This window comes from Oryzias latipes, chromosome 5 (genome assembly GCF_002234675.1).
Source record: "Oryzias latipes chromosome 5, ASM223467v1".
Lineage (NCBI taxonomy): Eukaryota > Metazoa > Chordata > Actinopteri > Beloniformes > Adrianichthyidae > Oryzias > Oryzias latipes.
Window position 1 is genome coordinate 27,066,923 of NC_019863.2, and position 17,871 is coordinate 27,084,793.

Sequence of the window (17,871 nt, forward strand, 5' to 3'; positions counted from 1 at the left end):
GCGCGCACTCCTGCGAAAGTATAAATGTTTTACAGTGCACAAACAAAAGCTCATTTTCCTCTCATATGAGTTAAAAAGATTCTTTTCTAATCATCTGAGAAGCAAACGTCTTGCAAAGTGGTCCATCTGTCCACAAACACTTAAAATAATGGTGCCATGTGCGCTTTTTTTTGCAGATACATTCATATGTATTGAAATACACAGAAAGACTCTCCAAGCTGAAAAGTAGTATTATTTCGTTCATATTAAAAAAAATAAAGCGTATGTGCTTGAAAAGACATAAAAGCTTGTGACAGAAATTAGGGTTTAAGGCGTGTTAGAGAAACATACAACAAAATATCTGTTTAGGCAAGTTTGCATTTCGTTTGAAAGCTTGGATCCAGTGAAAAAAAAAGAGCACTAATTATTGTTTTAATATATTTTACTGTTCTGCATTGAATTTGTCTCACATTTTTCTCGTAAACATGTCAGGATTTAATCAAAATGTTAAATTCGTTTCTCATACTTAAAGTAATAGAGGATGTTAATTGTATTTTCCCTCTAAATCTTGTAAAGCGTTATGATGTTATCCAGATACTTTCATTTGTGTGCACATTTCTGAAACATCGACTGAATGCTGACACCTGCTGGAAGAAAGTAGAATTGCAGCTTTAGAGCTCTTCCATCTTCACAGCAGCATGAACTTGTTGCAGGTGTGGAGCAACTCCAGGTTTGTTCCTTTATCATTTTAAATGTTGAATTTTCTAGATAACTTTATTTTTATTTTTAAATGTCTAAATAAATGTTGGTAATTGGTCATATGCAGACCTTTTCTAAAAAAAAAAGAAAATTGTGAAAAAGTTTCTCATTTCCATTATTCCGTTCAAAAATGTTAACTTTCAGCTTCAGGGCCCACTGTTTAATTGATTTCAAGTACTTTTTGTTATTATTTTTACATAGCGTGTGGCTCCAGCTCATAAAACCTACAAAAACAGGATTCAGAAGATTGGAATACTCTGGTGGTGCAGTGGTTAGCGCTCTTGCCTTCCAGCAAGAAGGTTCTAGTTCAAATGTGTGAAGTTTGCATGTGCATGAGTGGGTTTTCTCTAGGCACTCCTCCCAAAGTCCAAAAACATGCTTTATAGGTTAATTGGTCACTCTACAGTGTCCCTTGGTATGTGTGGGAGTGATTGTGTGCCTTGTGACAGACTGGCGACCTGTGTATCCCGCCCGTAGCTGGGACAGGCTCTGATGACCCTTGACCCTCAAGGGATATAGAAGGTTAAGAAAATGGATGGATGGAATACTCTGGAGAAATCTGACTAAAGGTTGCTGGGCATGAATGTTTTAAACTGAGTTTCACCAACTAATCATCTACTACACTCAATGCACCGGCACAGGTTCGCCAGATGACATTAAATTGGTTCAGTTGAGCTCAATCCTTTCCGCTCGGTTCAATGTGGGGAAGACTTTAGACTTGACAACTAGCCAGAAGACCATCATAGATTCAATCCATAGTTTGAGTAAGCCTCAAAAGTTCATAGCTTGGAGGCTGGCTGCTCAAAAAACGCCAAGTCCAAGCAGATCAAGAGAAAGTCTAATGCAAGGATAAGATGCGCCAGTAAAAGAGTTGACCATGGGTCACAGCGGATAATCAGAAGGACCGGATTCAAGAACTTTGATTCATATCGTAATTTGTGGTTGATGAACCAATTCATAGTCAATATCGGTTTCATTTTGAACGATTTGATTTATCGACCTGAAATCGATCTAGAACATTGTTTTTAACCCTGAATAGACATGTTCCTGAGAATAAAGCTGTTCTTCTATAGCAATACTTTTCAAGTATTGTTTTGCAACCTTTTTCTTGTCTTTTCGGGTGGACGTTTCCAAGTTTTACAATAACAACTGCAGTTTCTTAATATTAATAATAAACAGTTTATTTTCTTATTATTATTATCTTCAGTTTTTAACTACCGGTACTTTTTGATTGTTGCATCTAATGATTTTTATCTGGGAATGGCTAATTAGCTATCTAAAATTTTAAAATGGGCAAATATGTTTAGCAAACTCAACAGGGAAAGGTTTAAAATGAACTAGTAAATAATGTTGATTGTTGTGCTTTTATAAAAAGTGTTAAACTGTCAAAGGAAAAGAAAAAAAGTAATGCACCAGTAAGTCTTTAACTTTGCACTCCACCTTCGAGTTTACATGATGAACCTGTACCTTCAGACCCTTCAGACTTAGTTAATTAATCGTTAACTTTCGCCAATAATTATTATTATTGTGGAAGTGCGCCTCGTGACGTTTTCTATCACGTCTTGGAGCGTGACATCTTCTGCGAAAAACAAACCAAACCAAACCCCCCACAAAAATAGAGAAGAACAAACGATCTTTGATTCTGTCAGTGGGGCGGGATCAGAATGGTTTGGCCCATACCGCTCTCCGTAGATCTGGGCCTGGGCGTCGTTCGGATCGTCTGCTCCTGCTGCGTAGGAGCCAAATCACTTCAGCAGCTCGTCTTGTTGGCGTTCAGTTCTTCAACTAAAACCAAATATAAACTATAATCATGTGTTCTGTTACTTTAGAAAACAACGGTTCTCCAAAGAAACGGATGCTGTCCCGGGGAATGAGTGAAGATGAGTCACTCCGGAGCATTATAAAAGAGGTGAGATGACAAAAAAAAAAAAAAAAAAAAAGAAAAACACAAAAATGGCGTAAAAATAATGTTGAACGTTTTAGCTAAAATTCAAATCTTACTTTACACTGTTTATAACACATTGGTAGTGTTTTATAAATTGTTTATTACTTAACAAAAGCTCGCTAAAAAAAGTGTTGACTTCATCTCCACTTCCCCATGATTAGCTGAGTTTGCATCATCATCCTGTGTTGTTGTGACTAAACGTAAGCTAAGCTAGCTGCCTCCCTCCTCAGAGCGAGGCTCCATCCTCCAGGCGCCTGACACGCAGCGACAGCCGGGGAGGCACCCTGAGGAGGAAGACCGACACCCAGGTACTAATCAGACGGCTCTCAAGTCCAGACATTCAAGTTGGTCCGGATTTTTTATTAACATGTCACCGCTGCAAAACAAATAAAAAGTCCCGAAAACACGTTGCTGCAGCTCCTAAATGTTCCTCTGTGTACATTTAACAGTACCTGTTTTCTAAACAACATTTTTTTCTTTTCAAAAAAGGGTTACATCTGTAGTTTTATGTTTAATTGCTGTAGCTTCACATAAATGGTTTTAATTAAAATAAAAAAATGCAGCAAAATTATTAAAACTATTTTAAAGTTTGATATGAAAATATGAGAAAATACAACAACAAACCTTAATTTTTGTAAGTGTTTTTTTTACTTAAATAGTAATCCTCATTTAAGTACAGTTTTTTTATTTATTTATTTATTTATTTATTTATTTATTTATTGCATTTTACTGTCAATTAACTTGAGTTTTTCTTATGTATGATTTTAAGCATTTGGACCAGGCCCTCCTGATGGGACTGCCTGAAATGGTAACTATCTCCTGTTGTCCTTGCTTTTCTTATCGTTGTATAAAATAATAAATCTGGTTGTCACAACAGCTCTGGGGATCAGGCATCAGGTGCCAAAAAAAGGAAGAATTGAAATGTGCAAAAAACATTACATCTTATTATATGCACTATAGCCAGAAAAAAGAAATACCAGAACTACAAAAGGAATAGCACATTGAATGTTTTGTCAGAAAAAAAAACTTAATCTGAAAGTTCATGTGTAAATAGTCACCGCTTTGCACATGAAAAGACGGCGTTGACTCCCACACGAGTCCTCTGCTCGCACTAAACCCAACCTGTCTCTGGGGTGTAGCTGGAACTGCAGGCCAACTATGAAGAGGCGGTGCAGGAGATGCGTGGGATGGAGGTGGAGCGAGAGGCCCTGTTGTTTCAGGTGGATGTGCTGCAGGACGAGCTGGAGGGAGTGGAAGAGCTGCTGGCCGAAGCCCAGAGAGAAGCAGGACAGGCCAGCTCGGTAAATTGAGGCTTCATTGAAGCAGCTGTTGCTGCTGAGTCCTAAAGCATCTCGTTTTGTGAAGTTCATTGTTTGTAACGGCAAACAAAGAAACTGTAGTTCCCTTCATAATGCTGGTGTCTGTTTCCTTGTGTAGAAGCTGGAACAAGAAAGAGAGGCCAACAGGAAACTGGAGAGCCTGCTTTGTTCTCTAAAGCAGGAGGTGGAGAGATTAAAAGAGGTAAAAAAGGGAACCAAAAGGAGAAGTTGTGTGTTGCATTACAGAAGAAGTAAAAATGATTTTTTTTTCTGTTCAGATGAAAGCTGATTTTTAAAAGTTGCTCCCTCTGTCCATTGAAATGCACTTTAGAGCTGAGTGAGAAGCAGACGTTGAAAAAGTTCAGCCTCAAAGAACAAACTTAGAATGGGAAATGTTTGTCTGACGTGTTTATACAGACCACAGATTAAAGGCACATTTAAGATAAGCTTTTTTTTTTTTTATACAGAAAAATATTTTGTTGTGGACACCAATGTTTAGTGCTGACAAAACACTTCATAATTTATCAAAATAAAAGCACTTGGAATTCGCCATAGAGCAACTTGTATGTGAGGAACAGCTGTAGTGCCTAATACTCCGATACTTTCATAAAGTATATTTTAAACAATTGTATTCATGAGAGGTGTGTATTAGTGTTCATAAAAAGTTTTTTTTTTTAATCAAAAGTAAAAAAATTGATATATACTCACACTGGGCATGTGACCGGCGCGTTTAGCCCATGGTGTTCACACTGGACGAGCAGGGCGGGGCTTCTTCATCTTTTCCTGGTACAAAATATCGAAGCGGTGCAAATTTCACGAATCTTGCTCCAGACCTTTTCTTTCACAACGCTATTACGATGTATGAAAGACTTGATGTCATAGAATTCCGACTGAGTAATTTTTCAGTTATGACCAATTTTCAAATGGTTGGCCCTTCCATAGATTAAAAGGGACGACATCCATACGTTGTTTTGTACATTGAGCCTGAAAACAGTCGTAGAAAAAGAGTTTGGGAGTTGCCAGGAGGAGTGAACGTAGCCCGCCAGTCTAGTAACAGATTAGGATATATCGTACAATATTATTGTATTGTGATGCTTAACGTATCGCCAGATTCTTGCCCTACAAAGACTATCGATGTCTGGTCTAAGGTGCCTTATGTTGATATTATTCCATCTGTTTCCAGGAGAGAAAGAACCAAACCGCTCCAGTGAACGGGATTGAACCATCCGAACAGGAATGCCAAACGAGTAACAACACGATGACGGTAATTCAAAGTGAAAACGATCATTTGTTGTGCGAAGCCTGCGGCGTCAAAATTAGAAGTGGAGTTCTGGAAGCCTCCGAGAAACTGGGAGAAGAAGTCGTTCCAGGAAGTGCTGGAGCGGCCCCGGCGAAGCTGCAGAGGCTGGCCAGCCAGCCCTTTACCCACGCTCCTTCTCTTGCTCTGGTCGACCCGACCTCTGTGGACGGGGTCCTTCAGCGGCCCTACAGAAACCACACGGAGGACAGGCGGGACCCCTCCCCCGACAGGAACGACTCGGACAGCATCAGCGCCTACGAAGACGCGTCTGCTGACACTCCCGAGCACGAGAGGGCGCTAGCTGCCGGCAGCGAGTTGTTCAACGATTTAGAGGATACAAAGACAAAAGCAACTGACAGTGATTTGAATGAAAGTGGCGAAACTCAGGGTCCCAGAAGCCCTGACAGCTGCATTTTGTCTTAATTTCACCTTCTGTTGACCCCAAGAAAAGTTATGGTGGTTTGGTGACATTTGATCTGTTTTATAGCCAGTTTATTATTATTTTCTAAAATTATAAGTGTAGATTTATCAACCTTTCAAGCAAAATTGCCAAACATTTGCCTTTTTGGGGCTCGAATACCCATATTTTCCCACACTTTCAGGGGAAAAACACTGATATTTCTATTTTTTTAATTTATTTTGAACACGATTAGACAAAATCATCAAAAGATTAATTGGATATACAAAGTACTATTTTTCCAATCAGTAAAATATGCCAGTCTAAACATACAAAATAAATCTTTTACATTTTGTTTTTAACTGCCTACTTTCATATCAGCTGCCAAGTTTTCCCTTTAAGCCTGCCTTAATTTTGTGTGTGGATAAATAGGGATAATTTTTTTTCTATTATCAGGTGTTTTGGGTTGTCTAACGCTGTTCTGTGTGCACGTCAAGATTTATCTATGTCCAAAATACAATGAGTTATGTCCTAAGTCAGGTACTGGCTTTTTTTTAATCAAAAAAATCATTCAAAAAGTTGAAAATCTTGTTTACTTGAAGCAGATTTGTTATATTTTACACTGATCTTTGCAAGGCATGAGAAAACACATTTCCCTCAAGCAAAAATCGTATTTTTCTACAGCCGTCTTGCGTTTTTTTTTTTTTTTGCTCTGAAACTGTATCAAAATTGAGCGCATTTGCACTTTTTTTTTTCAATTGTGGCATAAATGTTTCTGTACATTTAGCTGCAACATTCCTTCTCAGAACCAAAAACTTGCTGATTTGCTGCAGAGTGATTCTGTTTGCACAATTTTTTTAGTAAAACTTTCTGAAATGTAGTGTTTTTCAATGTCTGACTGCTGTAAACACTTTATATCTGATCACATTGTTTTTTTTATCTTAATTTTTTGAGTTCTAAAGTTTTGGAAACATTTCACCTCATCTTTGATCATTTGCATGAGTACATATACATATCTGTATCATGCACATATAAACTTTTGCACGCAACACATTTATCTGTGAGTAATACCTCTAAGTCACGTACTGCAGAAATGGAAGCTTTTTGAAGAAAAAACATTTTGGTTTAGACTCATTTCTCACTGGTAAAATTCTAAGAAATATGTAACATTTTCACCCCATCGAGGTATATTTAAATGACTTGTTTTATAAAAATGCTTTCAGTTGAATCGTATCTGGAACCAGCTGGGTTTATTCTAACATTTTGTTGTTAAAAACTGTTTGTTTATGACCAGTTTTGCCTTTAAATCTCATTTTTGTCTTTCCAGCTTCATGCTAAATAACTTGGTCAAAGTTGTGTTTGCCAACAAGATGTTAGAAAGTTCATGTTTGCTAAAATGACTTTTGCTGTTAAACAGGATTTTTTTGGATGGCACCACATGACTAACATCCTGCAAGCTTCAACAGCTCAAAGGGATTTCATCTGTCTATGTTTAAAGGTTACAGTTGAATGCAGCAGACTTTTTAAAGAGTTGATTGTGCAATCAGATTGTTTTGTTTTAACTGAATTTTTTTAAGCAGCAAAGAAAAAGGGTGTTTTTTTACTGTATCTGAGTGTGTTTTTGACTGTTTTAACTTTGTTTTTTCACTTTCTATAAGCTTTGAGGTGTTCTACTGTAAAAGTGGATGATTCATATCATAAAAGGAGCTTTTAGCGCAGGCATCGGTTAGTTTGTCATTTGTACTGCGTCTTTTCATGAAATTAAACCTTCAGTAGCGGCTTTATGCTGTTTGACATTTAAAAATAAGTGCAGAAATAAGCACATCTTAAGTTAAAAAAAAATGACGAATCAATGATAAAAACTAAGAAATAAATTACTTAAATTAACTTTTTTGACAGTTGTAGAAAAAATGAAATTGATGACAAAAATAATGAAGGTATTTTGAGCTTTATTAAACCTTCATCATAAGATGCTTTTGCTCAGTTTGCCCAGCAGATGGCAAAGTAGTCCTCTGTTCATGCCGCTCCTATTATCCTAAATAAAACCAAAAATATTCAATATTCTATGCCATAATAGTCATTTCACTGCATGGGATCCCTATGGCAAAAAGTCAGAGCAGAAACCTGTGTATTTCACCTGCATCTTTGATAGTTTTCTAATGACTAAAAGGTTTTTTGGTCACTTAAAACCATTTATATTTATTTCAGAGAGAAACAGATATTTGTAAGAAAACAGAGAACATGATAAATAGTGTCATATAAGAAAAAATCTGGAAATGGTTTGTGAAGAAAAGAACTTTGGCCTGTGATTTGGAAAAACAAACATCACAGCATTTTAACAGTAAAAATATTTGCACATCAAAACAAGCCTTTCTCCTTCTTCAGTTTGAGTTGCTTCCATTGTGGCAGCCTCACAAAGTCATCTTTGCTGATCCCAAACACGTTAAAGAAGTCACCATCAGAGAGGTATTTCTGAGGAAAAAGCAGGTCATAAAGTTAAGTTGTGCTTCTTTTTCTCTCATTATGTGTTTTTGTGCAGAAGTATTAGCTTACGTTTTGCAACTTTAGCATTTCAGAACAAAAATTGTGAATAAAAATCCAGGAAAGTTGTGATTTTTCTGAGCATAAATATTCAAAATAAAACTTAAAGTAAACATGAAGGTTTACAGAAATAAACACACATACGCACCTCTTTCACTGCAGGATCAACAGCAGCAGGCAGCTCGCTTGCTTGCTTGTTGACCAACATGTCAGCAGGGAAAGACTGATATTCCCTCTCGACCGTCTTCTGCTCCTGCTGCATCACAAAAAAGCAAAGTTCATAAATCATTGTCAAAAGTTTTTAAAAATTCTGTCAAAGAAAACACAAAGAGGTGCATATTTTAGTTTTAAGTAGTAAAACAACAGAAGGCTGTTGTGGAAAATGTGGAACTTAAATCTACATTATTGACCTTGTCAGAGAAAAGTTTTCTTTTCTGGTCTTAAACTATATACCAGTTCATACTTTAAATAGTTAAATTCTGAGTTCTGATAGCTCTTATCAATATTAAAGCACAGTTTCTTTTGAATATGTTTGGAAATTTTAGAAAATGTCAGTACAGGTTTGATGTCCACTGGTAATGCCACATCTCCCAGTTCTCTCTTCATTTCTTCATAGCTTTTTCCACTCTGAAATACAAACGCAATCATTTTGAACCGTTTAGTTGTCAGAAAAAGTTCATCTTAGTTAAATATTTTGTGAAACCTACGCTCCATTTGAAGGGATCCCATGCAGTGAACCAGCCAGTGAAGGTGGGAGGTTCGAAGCCCTGCTTGATCATTATGATGGGGGTATCTGGATCTCTGTCACCTGGGTGGGTGCGCAGGTACTCTTGGCTTGTGGCCACGGATTCTTTGCGCTCTATCTCATTGGCGTCTTTACCAACCCAGAGAAACACCTGACAAGCACAATGAAAAAGTGGTATTCAACTAACTTAAACAAAACACATGTTTCCATTGTTTGGCATAAAAAGTTTTCTTGCCTAAACGTACCTGGTCCCAGGTGTCTAGTAACATGACATCATCTTCGTTGAGGTCATCCTGGTTAAAGTGAGTGACCTCAGTCACAATGAAACGACCCGTCTTGTTGGAGCATTCAAACAGGCGGGGCTGATAATCCAAAAGCACCTGCTGCAGCCTGCAAGCCAAAAAACGGGCACATCACTACACAGAAGGACACAGAATGGCTGCTGCATAACGGTCCAGATTTCAGCATTCGTGAAATCCCTCACCTTTTGCTGCTGGCGTACGGAGCTTTCCCTCCAAGCAATTCCCAGAACTCCATGGGCTCCTGACCCTCAGCCACAATCTCTTCGGAGCTTCTTTGGGAGTCGAGGCAAATCACAGAGCTCACCTCTTTTGCCATGGCCCTCTCGTCTCCACTCGAGCCCTTGAAACAAAACATATAGTCACTCTCAAATAAAGTCTGTTAGTTTGCAGGAAAAGGCTTAAGGCTGATTCCGTTTCTGAAAACATGACAAGAAATTCACACACTTGATCTGCAAGATTGACGTTCATTTGGTGATTTCGTAAGTCAAAAACTGATTTTAGACAGGCGGAATGCTTTTGTTGTGTTGAATAGCACTGTTATTTAATTCACAAATAGACCAAAGTGAGAGAAAACTTGTAAACTACATCTACAAGTGTTTTGATCTCTTAAGATGAAATGGTCAGATTATTTTTCATAGCAGGACATTAAGATCCACAATTCTGTATTTAAGGGCTTTTATTTTGAAATTACTTGTGAGCCTTTGATATATAGCTACCATTCAAGCAGGTTTGACAGGTCAGACAGGAGCAACTAAATTGTCAAGTTCCACTTTGTATGCAGATCTACACAATTTCTTTGACACATAAGGGCAGCTTTATGAACAGCTTCATGAGCAGCAGAGGGCAGTTCTTGAAAAATAAATTGTGCAGTTTTTGTATTGTGGTTCCTTTAAGTAACAAATTAACATTAACAATTGTGTGTTCCCGATTTTTGAGTAAAATAACACATAGTGGTCCCACTCCAATCATCTTTTAAACTCTTTATAAAGCATTCCCAGTGGTCTTTTAATTAGTATTATGCTGTTTTTAGGCAAAATTTTCAAAAATGTGTCGTTATCTAGGACATTGTTTCTGCACTGTCCTTTCTGTGTGGAGTTTGCACGTTCTCCCCATGCATGATGAATGTTCTTCGAGCACACCGGCTTCCTCTCACAGTCAAGAAACATGCTTCATAGGTTAATTAGTTACTCTAAAGTGTCCCTGGGTGTGCATCATGTGTGAGTGATTATTTGCCCTGCAACAGACTGTACAGAGTTTACCCCGCCTTCCCTCAACAGTAGCCGGGACAGGCTCCAGCAACCCTGTGACCCCGAAAGAGATACAGCAGGTTGAGAAAGTGGATAGATGGATGGATGGATGGATGGATGGTTTCCACAGAGTGGCATTAGGCCATCAGAAATTTGCTGTAGAAAGTTGTGGGTGGGACTGTTGGCACAGAGCAAACCCTGACCCCCTTCCCCTCCCTTTGTTGAGAGCTGTCTGTTTCTCTCCTGCTAGCTTACAACCCCTTCCACCCCCAACCTTACATTAATGGTGCAACAAAATGGTGAGCTATAGTGGAGCTATCTAGCTGTACAGGTTTGAGCCAGATGCCAGCTCGGACGGGGGAAACAAAGACGTACATGGATGTATTTGTCTGCAAGTGGATGATCAGAATGGATCAAAGCAGGGAACTTGGGCTGCACTTGTTCAACACAGAGTCTGAACATCCATGAAACTACATATCTGGAGGATTTGAGACCTGAGCTGAGGATCCATCCTGCTGCGTCAGAAAACTGCACTGTTACCTTTCCACACCACAGATAAATCTGCGTTTGGCTCCTGAGTAAAAAGACGTCATTGGAGTTGAGAGATGCGGCCAGGGCAGGAACTTCGAAGGTTTTTGTGTTGGACAGGTCAGATCCGTGAACCTGGAACAGTCGTACTGGAGGTTCTGGTTCAGAAGCCCCTTTTCTAGATGTGCCCCCCTAAAAAACAGTTCAGGTCAGCAGACATTTATGAGGAGACTTTTTATTTAAATTAAATGAATTAATTACGACTCTTACCTCAAAGATGACCATTTTCCCTTTGAAAAGGGCCATGAAGTGTCTTGGTTCCTTGCCCATTGTTACTCTCACTTGAACTGGTTCATCATTGTACTTCTGATCTAAGGCAACGGCTTGAAATGCACAGGCGGCCAGCTCATCCTGTGTAGCATGTCGCCCCTACAAGATCAACAAACCAAGTAGTTTGATTGCACTGTGGCACAGCGAAACAGCTCCTTACTGTAAAACTCCAATGTCCTGCTCACCTGCCACATGTAGAGCAGGTAGCACTTCTTGTTGTTGACCAAGTAAGTGTAAAGGATCAGGTAACAGTCTCCTCCATAGAAGTATCCGTACCACTGTCTGTCCACAGGGACGGGCTCCAGATTCTCAATCCTCCACACCTGAGTTTGTCCAAAGAAAAAAACTCCAAGTGAGTCTGCTGCTGCACTCCAGCAGGTGAGAACTGTAAACTATTGATGTTTGATGATGGGAAATGATCTAAAGCTGAAAAGAGGTTGTTACAGCCCCTGGCCTTTCATGTGTTCTTTGTATGTGTGTGTGTTTGTTCATCCCCTGAATTACCTGAGAGGTATCCATTTCCCAGCTTGCCCCTGCTGTCGGCATTTGCCTTAAAAGGCTGTGTGAAAGCCTGGTTTTCCTCCTTCCTTGTTCCTTTAGTTTACTATCAGTTTTGACCCGAATTGTTTGGTAGCTCTTGTACCAATTCCTCTTTATGTTTCCTGGATAATTGTTCATTTTATTAGTTGTTAGTATTTTGGGGGGGAGTATTTTTGGTTTGGTTAGTGTACACTGATAAAGACTGAGTTTTACTGTCATGTGTATTCATGTTTGTGCCCTTTAACATATGTCCTCCTGTTTTTTCCCCATCCTTTTCAGTTTTCGTTGGAGTTGTGTTAATTCCGATACCTGTCCAACCAATTAACGACTGTGCTGCCATTTTCTTTTTTTCTTTTTTACCTACAGTAACTCTTACTTTCCCCCTGGGATTGGAATGCAACACAAGTTAAAGGATTAGATCCAAAGTTGAATTTGCGTTATTTTATTTTTCAAGAGGTATTGTGAGATCCAATCAGAAGAAGTTAGTCTTAATGACTTAAAATGTAGGACAAAAGTTCTTGGGCTAGACATGTATATGCGTTCATTTTTTATACGATTTAACCTTTGATTTTGTTTCCATTCAAATGAAATGAAAGTCAAAGTGATCACAATAATGTTTGGGAAAAAAATACTCTTCCTTTACATGTCTTACTTCTATAATTACCAAAAACCCCAATAAGCAAAATCCTTGACTGACCATTTACCAGCTTTCCTGTTTGCTCCTAAAAAAAAAACTGTCATGTTTTTAAAGTTTAAATTTGGTCTTTTAGTTATGATTAAGTCATTTTTAAACAAACTTTAAAAACCTGTCATTTTCAAGGACAGGTGGAGATTGTGGGCGCAGAGCAGGGGCAGAGCTAGAGGGGGCAACTATAGCTCAACAATAGCTTTGCGTACCCCCCCCCCCCCCCCCCCAATTTTTTAGTCAACATTAGTAGCACTATTGATAAAGATTTTAAAAAATCATCAACACATGCTTCTTAAAGCATTAGCACTAGCACCTCAGCTAAAAGAACTGTTTAATCTAACATCTGATTTTTATGAGTGATTTGTAATGGTCTTCCACTCTGTTATTCTCAATTGCCACCCTTCCAAATTCTTCTGCCCCCATCCTGCCCCCCATATAAAATGTTCTAGCGATCCAGATTCAAGCTCAGACGAGGAAAACAGAGACGTACATGGATCTAGTCGTCTGCAAGCGGTAGATGCATCAGAATGGAGTGGAGCAGGGAACTTGTGGCCCGCCCAGTGTGTTTCAACAAATACAATCTTTTTTTTCAACACCATTTTTTTCATCTGCTCTATATTCACAATGATTTGAAAGTAGAAATATTTGGAAATTAAATTTTGAGCTTAATTTTATCAACATATGCCCATCCTCATAAAAAAAAAAAAAAAAAAAACGCCACAAGAACATATTAAAATGTTATTTGAGTGGGTCGTCAAGAAGTACCTCCACTTGACCGGAGCCATCGTCCACCATCCTCTCCTGCGCAGCAACCTCTGGCATGGCGTGCATGAGAGACGCATCAAATTTCTCTTGTTTGACATGAGCTGCAGCAAAAACAGTCAGAGAAATAAACCGAATGACCACAAGTTGACGAAACTTTCATTTAACCTTATGAAATGACACATACCAACTTTCCCCTTGGTGTTTACTTTCCCCAGGCCTTGAGTCTGGTCTTTGACGGTCCACCTCTGGAAGAGTTGCTTGAAAATGGCTGACTCTGCCCCATCATTCACTGTCTCCACATTCGTGGTGAACGGGTAGTTTTTGGTCTTTATAAAGTCCTGTAGGAGTCAAACGAACACAGCGTTAGAGTCAGAACTCTGTCTGAAACGAGCCAGCACTCTTTCATCACTCACCAAGGCTCTAGCCATCGCAGCTTGCCTTTCAGCTTTGTTTGCCTTCTTTCCTTTCCATACGAAGATCTTGGCTCCTCCTTGGTCCAGAAGGTAGCAGCTCTACAATGATACCACCTTTTGTCATTCCTGTCCACTCAGCTGTCCACATCACTGTTGTCCTAGCTCACCTCATGATCAAGCAGGTCCTGGACCAGCGGACGAGTGGCAACCTCTGTTACCTTCATTTGACCATCAGCATCCGACACACTGCAAACATCCACAGAGTGAATTTGAAGACATGTGAGGTTTACGCTTCTCAGCATCTCTGTTATGGTGCAGCTCACCAATAAAGTGAGAGTTTCCCCATTTGCTCCTGATCAAAGGTTTCATCTGGAGGCCCATCTGTAAGTTTGAAGGTTCTCTCCCCAAGAAAGCTGTTCATGATCTCCATCTCCTGAGGAGATTGTTTCTCCGCTTCGCCCTCAACCGTTCTGACCTCCGCCCGGCCTCCTCGCTCTCTGTCTCGGATGTCTTTGGCCAACAGAAGACCCTGAGATCAGCACGCAGACAAACACAGATTTCCATGTCAGTGTAACAAACAATTAGAGAATTTGTCTTTAAATAAAAGCCTCTCTAAACACAAGCTTTTGCCTTATTAAAGTTATGATGCAGATTTGACATTTTTTTCTTTGCTTTACCTGTATGTATGATTTTAGTGACTGTGGTGCAGAGGTAGACCGGACGATCAGAATATAAAAGGTTTGGATCCCATCCTCCCTGTTTAAACTTGTTTTTAATGTATTTGTAATACATTTTAAGGTGCCACATATAATAATAATTTATTATTATTATTATTATTATTATTATGTAGCCATTTTTTGCAATAATTTTGGATTTTTTTATGAAACTAATGACTGTTTTTTTTTTCCTAAAATCTCGGGATCTCCTTTGGTTTTCTATTATACTAAATTCTATTTCAGTCCACAAACTATTTATGAAAAGACAACCAAGCAAAGAAACAAATCATAAATATGTATGTGACAAATTCCATACTAGCTAATAGACCCGTTAACTCTGATGAGTTTTTTTCAAAGCTCCAGAGATGAAGGTAAAATCAAATCTGAGATTTTGCTGTGTCAACTTGGTTTTATTATAATTTTGTGTTCAGATCAAGTTTGGCTTTTGATTCCTTTTTCTCTCGTTATGATCAGACCATTTCAGATTCACCATTTTCTTTGAAAACCAGTGGACCTTCCTTTTCCTTTTGATTTGCTGATTTTAACTCATAAGACTCATGTTACTCACCTCAAGTCTGAAAAACGTTAAAAATTTTGGTTTCATCTACAGTCAAAAAAAATTGAGCTGAAAACAATGTCAAATGTCATAAATTATGGCAAATGTGTGCCTTTCCTTTCTCCAACTGTGAGGTGGTTTTGGTTGAAAAGAAATGTGAAAATTTGGAGTTGCATCATTGCAGTGGATCTATTACTTTTAACAAAGTAACTCTTAACGTCCTCTGTTGATAATTTTTCCAAACTGTCTGCAAAACTTAGACTTCATGTCAGAAGAACAAAGATAGATTCATGCACATGTTTTTATTGTGCAAATGCTAATATTTGTACACATAACATACAAAAAAAATCTTCAAAAATATAAAATTGACCTCAAACAGATTTGAAAGTTAAAATCCCAGATCAGAATGTATGAGGAGAGCCAGGCAGGGAGAAAGGCACCGGGTCACATATATTAAGTATTTTTGCATGATCTATAATGGATTTGAACCCAGAATCTCTGGATAGAAACTGGTGTAAACTGGACCAATTAGTGGGCTTTGGCTGCTAAATGTTAAATATGGTTAATGTAAAAGCCATCATTGGAAAACTAGATGTTACTAGATCTTACTTTTTCTGTACAATTTCTGTTTCTGCCGCTCTACTCTAATAGTTAAAAAAAAGTCTCACTTTATGTCTTTCTTGTTTGTTACTTTTGGGTCCATTCCACTGAATGATGGTCTTGCCGGTGTCCAACAGAAACACATCACCAAGGTTGAAGCTCTTCCAGCTCAGCTCCACCTAAATACCATTCAAAGAAGTAAATGTTTCTGGGAAAAAAAGGGACTTTCCTTCATTTTCTGTTATGTAACTTTATGAGGCTCACCTCTTGGGCGATCACTCTTTTTTTTCCTTTAACATGGAGCAGTCTCTTAACATCATACGTGTTGGTTTCAACGTGTCTCATTCCTGTGGCGACTCCACCTTTCTTATATCTAAACAGAACAGACATTTCAGCTTCTTTCCATCAGTTTATCACGTTGGGGCTTTCTCTGCCGTTTGATCTATTTCTCACATTATTCCATTTTTGAAGTAGCCTTTGAAAGTGTCAGATTCGTGGTTCTGAACTTCACGGTGTTGAATTGGACTGGAGCCTAAATATTCATCAAGCTGCACAGTATAAACTGCAGCTGCTCCTTGTTCATCCTGAGAGGACTCCGAGCCAATCCAGTAGTGGATATCGTAACTCAAGACGTTCTTCACCTTGTGAGTCTGGAAAGACATGCAAATGAGGAGGAAACTATGGAGAATGATCCAATCTGGAGCTTTAAGACAGAGAACAAGAGATTTTAAAAGAGAAAAGTCTGCAAATAACAATGAATCATCTTACAGACAGCAGCACATAGCAGTCACCCTCATAAAAGTTTCCATGGGTCTTCTCAGAAACCAGAACCAGCTCCATTTTCTGAGGAACAGCACGTCAAAAACATTTTACTTTCAGGTGTGACGACTAAATCTCTCTCTCTCGAGAGAGAGCAAAGATTCTCCATAATGATAATATTTGATCTGCAAAGAACACCTCTACTCTCCAGATTATGATCCCAGGATTGTGAGTGACTGCTTTAAATGTGACCTCCATGTTGTTTGGATCCACAAACCTTCAAGAGCTTTAAGGTTCTCTGTAAAAGAAATTGAGAAACCATGTCACTCTGTTCCACCGCAAAAACAGTCACACAGGAAATAAATCCAAAATTCCTAAAGTTTGAACAATTTCCTTTAAATAAGCAAAAAAAATTAGCTGACAATGAGGTAAGAAAAAGTGTCTCAAAACTTATTTAGAGAAGAAGAATTCTATAATTTTTCTTAAACTAAGATCATTTTACTATTGAAAAACTTTCCTAATAAGATTATATTCTTGCAAGAAATTAAGACTAGTTTTCTTGCAAAAAGGGTTCTTTTGCTTTCTTACGACTCAGTTTTTGCACTGTTATCATACCAAACTGTCCAGATTAAGGGATACGATCTTAAACATTTACCTAAACTGATTCATCATCATTATCAACACTTATTAAACATAACAGAGTTAATAATGATTATTTAAAATAAAACAATACATACCAGTTACTTTTTTTTATTTTAAAAAGGGTAAAGATCCTGGGATTATCCGCCAGCTGACCCTCTCTGATCGCTGGAGCTGTAAAGTCTCGTAAAATATTTGCTTGTGTTTGCATTTGCAGGATATGTGGGGGCACTCTGCCCAATCACAGACCAAGATAGCATCTACTGAAGGCAAATGAGAGTGTCATATTCAAATTCCTACTCATGTGATTATCCCAATCATCTTTTCTGTGTCTATCTTTGTTGTGAGCCCATTTGACTGCTTTTATGCAGGTGACACATTCTCAGAGCTTTGAAAGAACCCACTGTCTGTAGGTAAAACATATGCTTATCGGGTATGAAACCAATGGCTAACGTGCATGCTTGGAAGCATGTTGAATTAGGGTCAAACAAAGGGTCTTAGAGGAGAAATTTATGTTAAAATTCTGACTAAATAAAATAATTACTAAAACACCTTCACACTGAAAGGATTTCCAAACTTTAAACCTTTTAGAGACTCTGAAGCCAAATCCAGGGAAGAAATCCTCTCCAAATACTGAATGATTGTGAAAAATGCGGCAGATTAGGTCTAAAGAAATCCTCTTCTGTTCCAACAACTGCTAAACATTGTTTTTAAAAACAAACCCACAATACACAAAACCATATCTCTAACAGTATTTTTGTCTAGTTTAAATATGGAATTACTCGTCATATAATGCAAAACCA

At 38.4% G+C, this 17,871-nt stretch overlaps 2 protein-coding genes across 2 annotated transcripts; one reads left to right on the forward strand and one right to left on the reverse strand.

The window, feature by feature from the left end:
- Nucleotides 1–2,108: 2,108 nt before the first annotated feature.
- LOC101161630 lies at nt 2,109–7,478 on the forward strand. The gene is made up of 6 exons (XM_004069241.4): nt 2,109–2,647; nt 2,914–2,991; nt 3,453–3,491; nt 3,823–3,984; nt 4,121–4,204; nt 5,186–7,478. Exons 1-6 carry the CDS (start codon nt 2,549–2,551, stop codon nt 5,723–5,725), a joined length of 1,002 nt encoding a protein of 333 aa, XP_004069289.1. The 5' UTR covers nt 2,109–2,548; the 3' UTR covers nt 5,726–7,478.
- Nucleotides 7,479–7,631: 153 nt separating this feature from the next.
- avil (advillin) lies at nt 7,632–17,250 on the reverse strand. Its single transcript, XM_011475438.2, has 20 exons — nt 17,167–17,250; nt 16,628–16,727; nt 16,439–16,513; nt 16,124–16,320; nt 15,935–16,043; nt 15,739–15,849; nt 14,122–14,327; nt 13,966–14,044; nt 13,799–13,897; nt 13,570–13,723; nt 13,386–13,486; nt 11,578–11,715; nt 11,333–11,491; nt 11,075–11,254; nt 9,470–9,627; nt 9,231–9,375; nt 8,948–9,136; nt 8,799–8,867; nt 8,389–8,496; nt 7,632–8,171 (listed from the first exon to the last, which is right to left on the reverse strand). Exons 2-20 carry the CDS (start codon nt 16,685–16,687, stop codon nt 8,058–8,060), a joined length of 2,451 nt encoding a protein of 816 aa, XP_011473740.1. The 5' UTR covers nt 16,688–16,727; nt 17,167–17,250; the 3' UTR covers nt 7,632–8,057.
- Between the last annotated feature and the right edge of the window lie 621 nt (nt 17,251–17,871).

Bases quoted from the DNA above. Each gene is read 5' to 3' on its own strand.
- LOC101161630 (XM_004069241.4), top strand. From the start codon at position 2,549: ATGTGTTCTGTTACTTTAGAAAACAACGGTTCTCCAAAGAAACGGATG. The intron at 2,992-3,452 runs GTACTAATCAGA...TATGATTTTAAG, and splicing joins GGAGGAAGACCGACACCCAG to CATTTGGACCAGGCCCTCCT. The intron at 3,492-3,822 runs GTAACTATCTCC...TCTGGGGTGTAG, and splicing joins TGATGGGACTGCCTGAAATG to CTGGAACTGCAGGCCAACTA.
- avil (XM_011475438.2), bottom strand. From the start codon at position 16,687: ATGGAGGTCACATTTAAAGCAGTCACTCACAATCCTGGGATCATAATC. The intron at 14,328-15,738 runs GTGAGACTTTTT...TGCTGATCTCAG, and splicing joins ACAAACAAGAAAGACATAAA to GGTCTTCTGTTGGCCAAAGA. The intron at 9,376-9,469 runs GTGAGGGATTTC...TTTGGCTTGCAG, and splicing joins CCGTACGCCAGCAGCAAAAG to GCTGCAGCAGGTGCTTTTGG.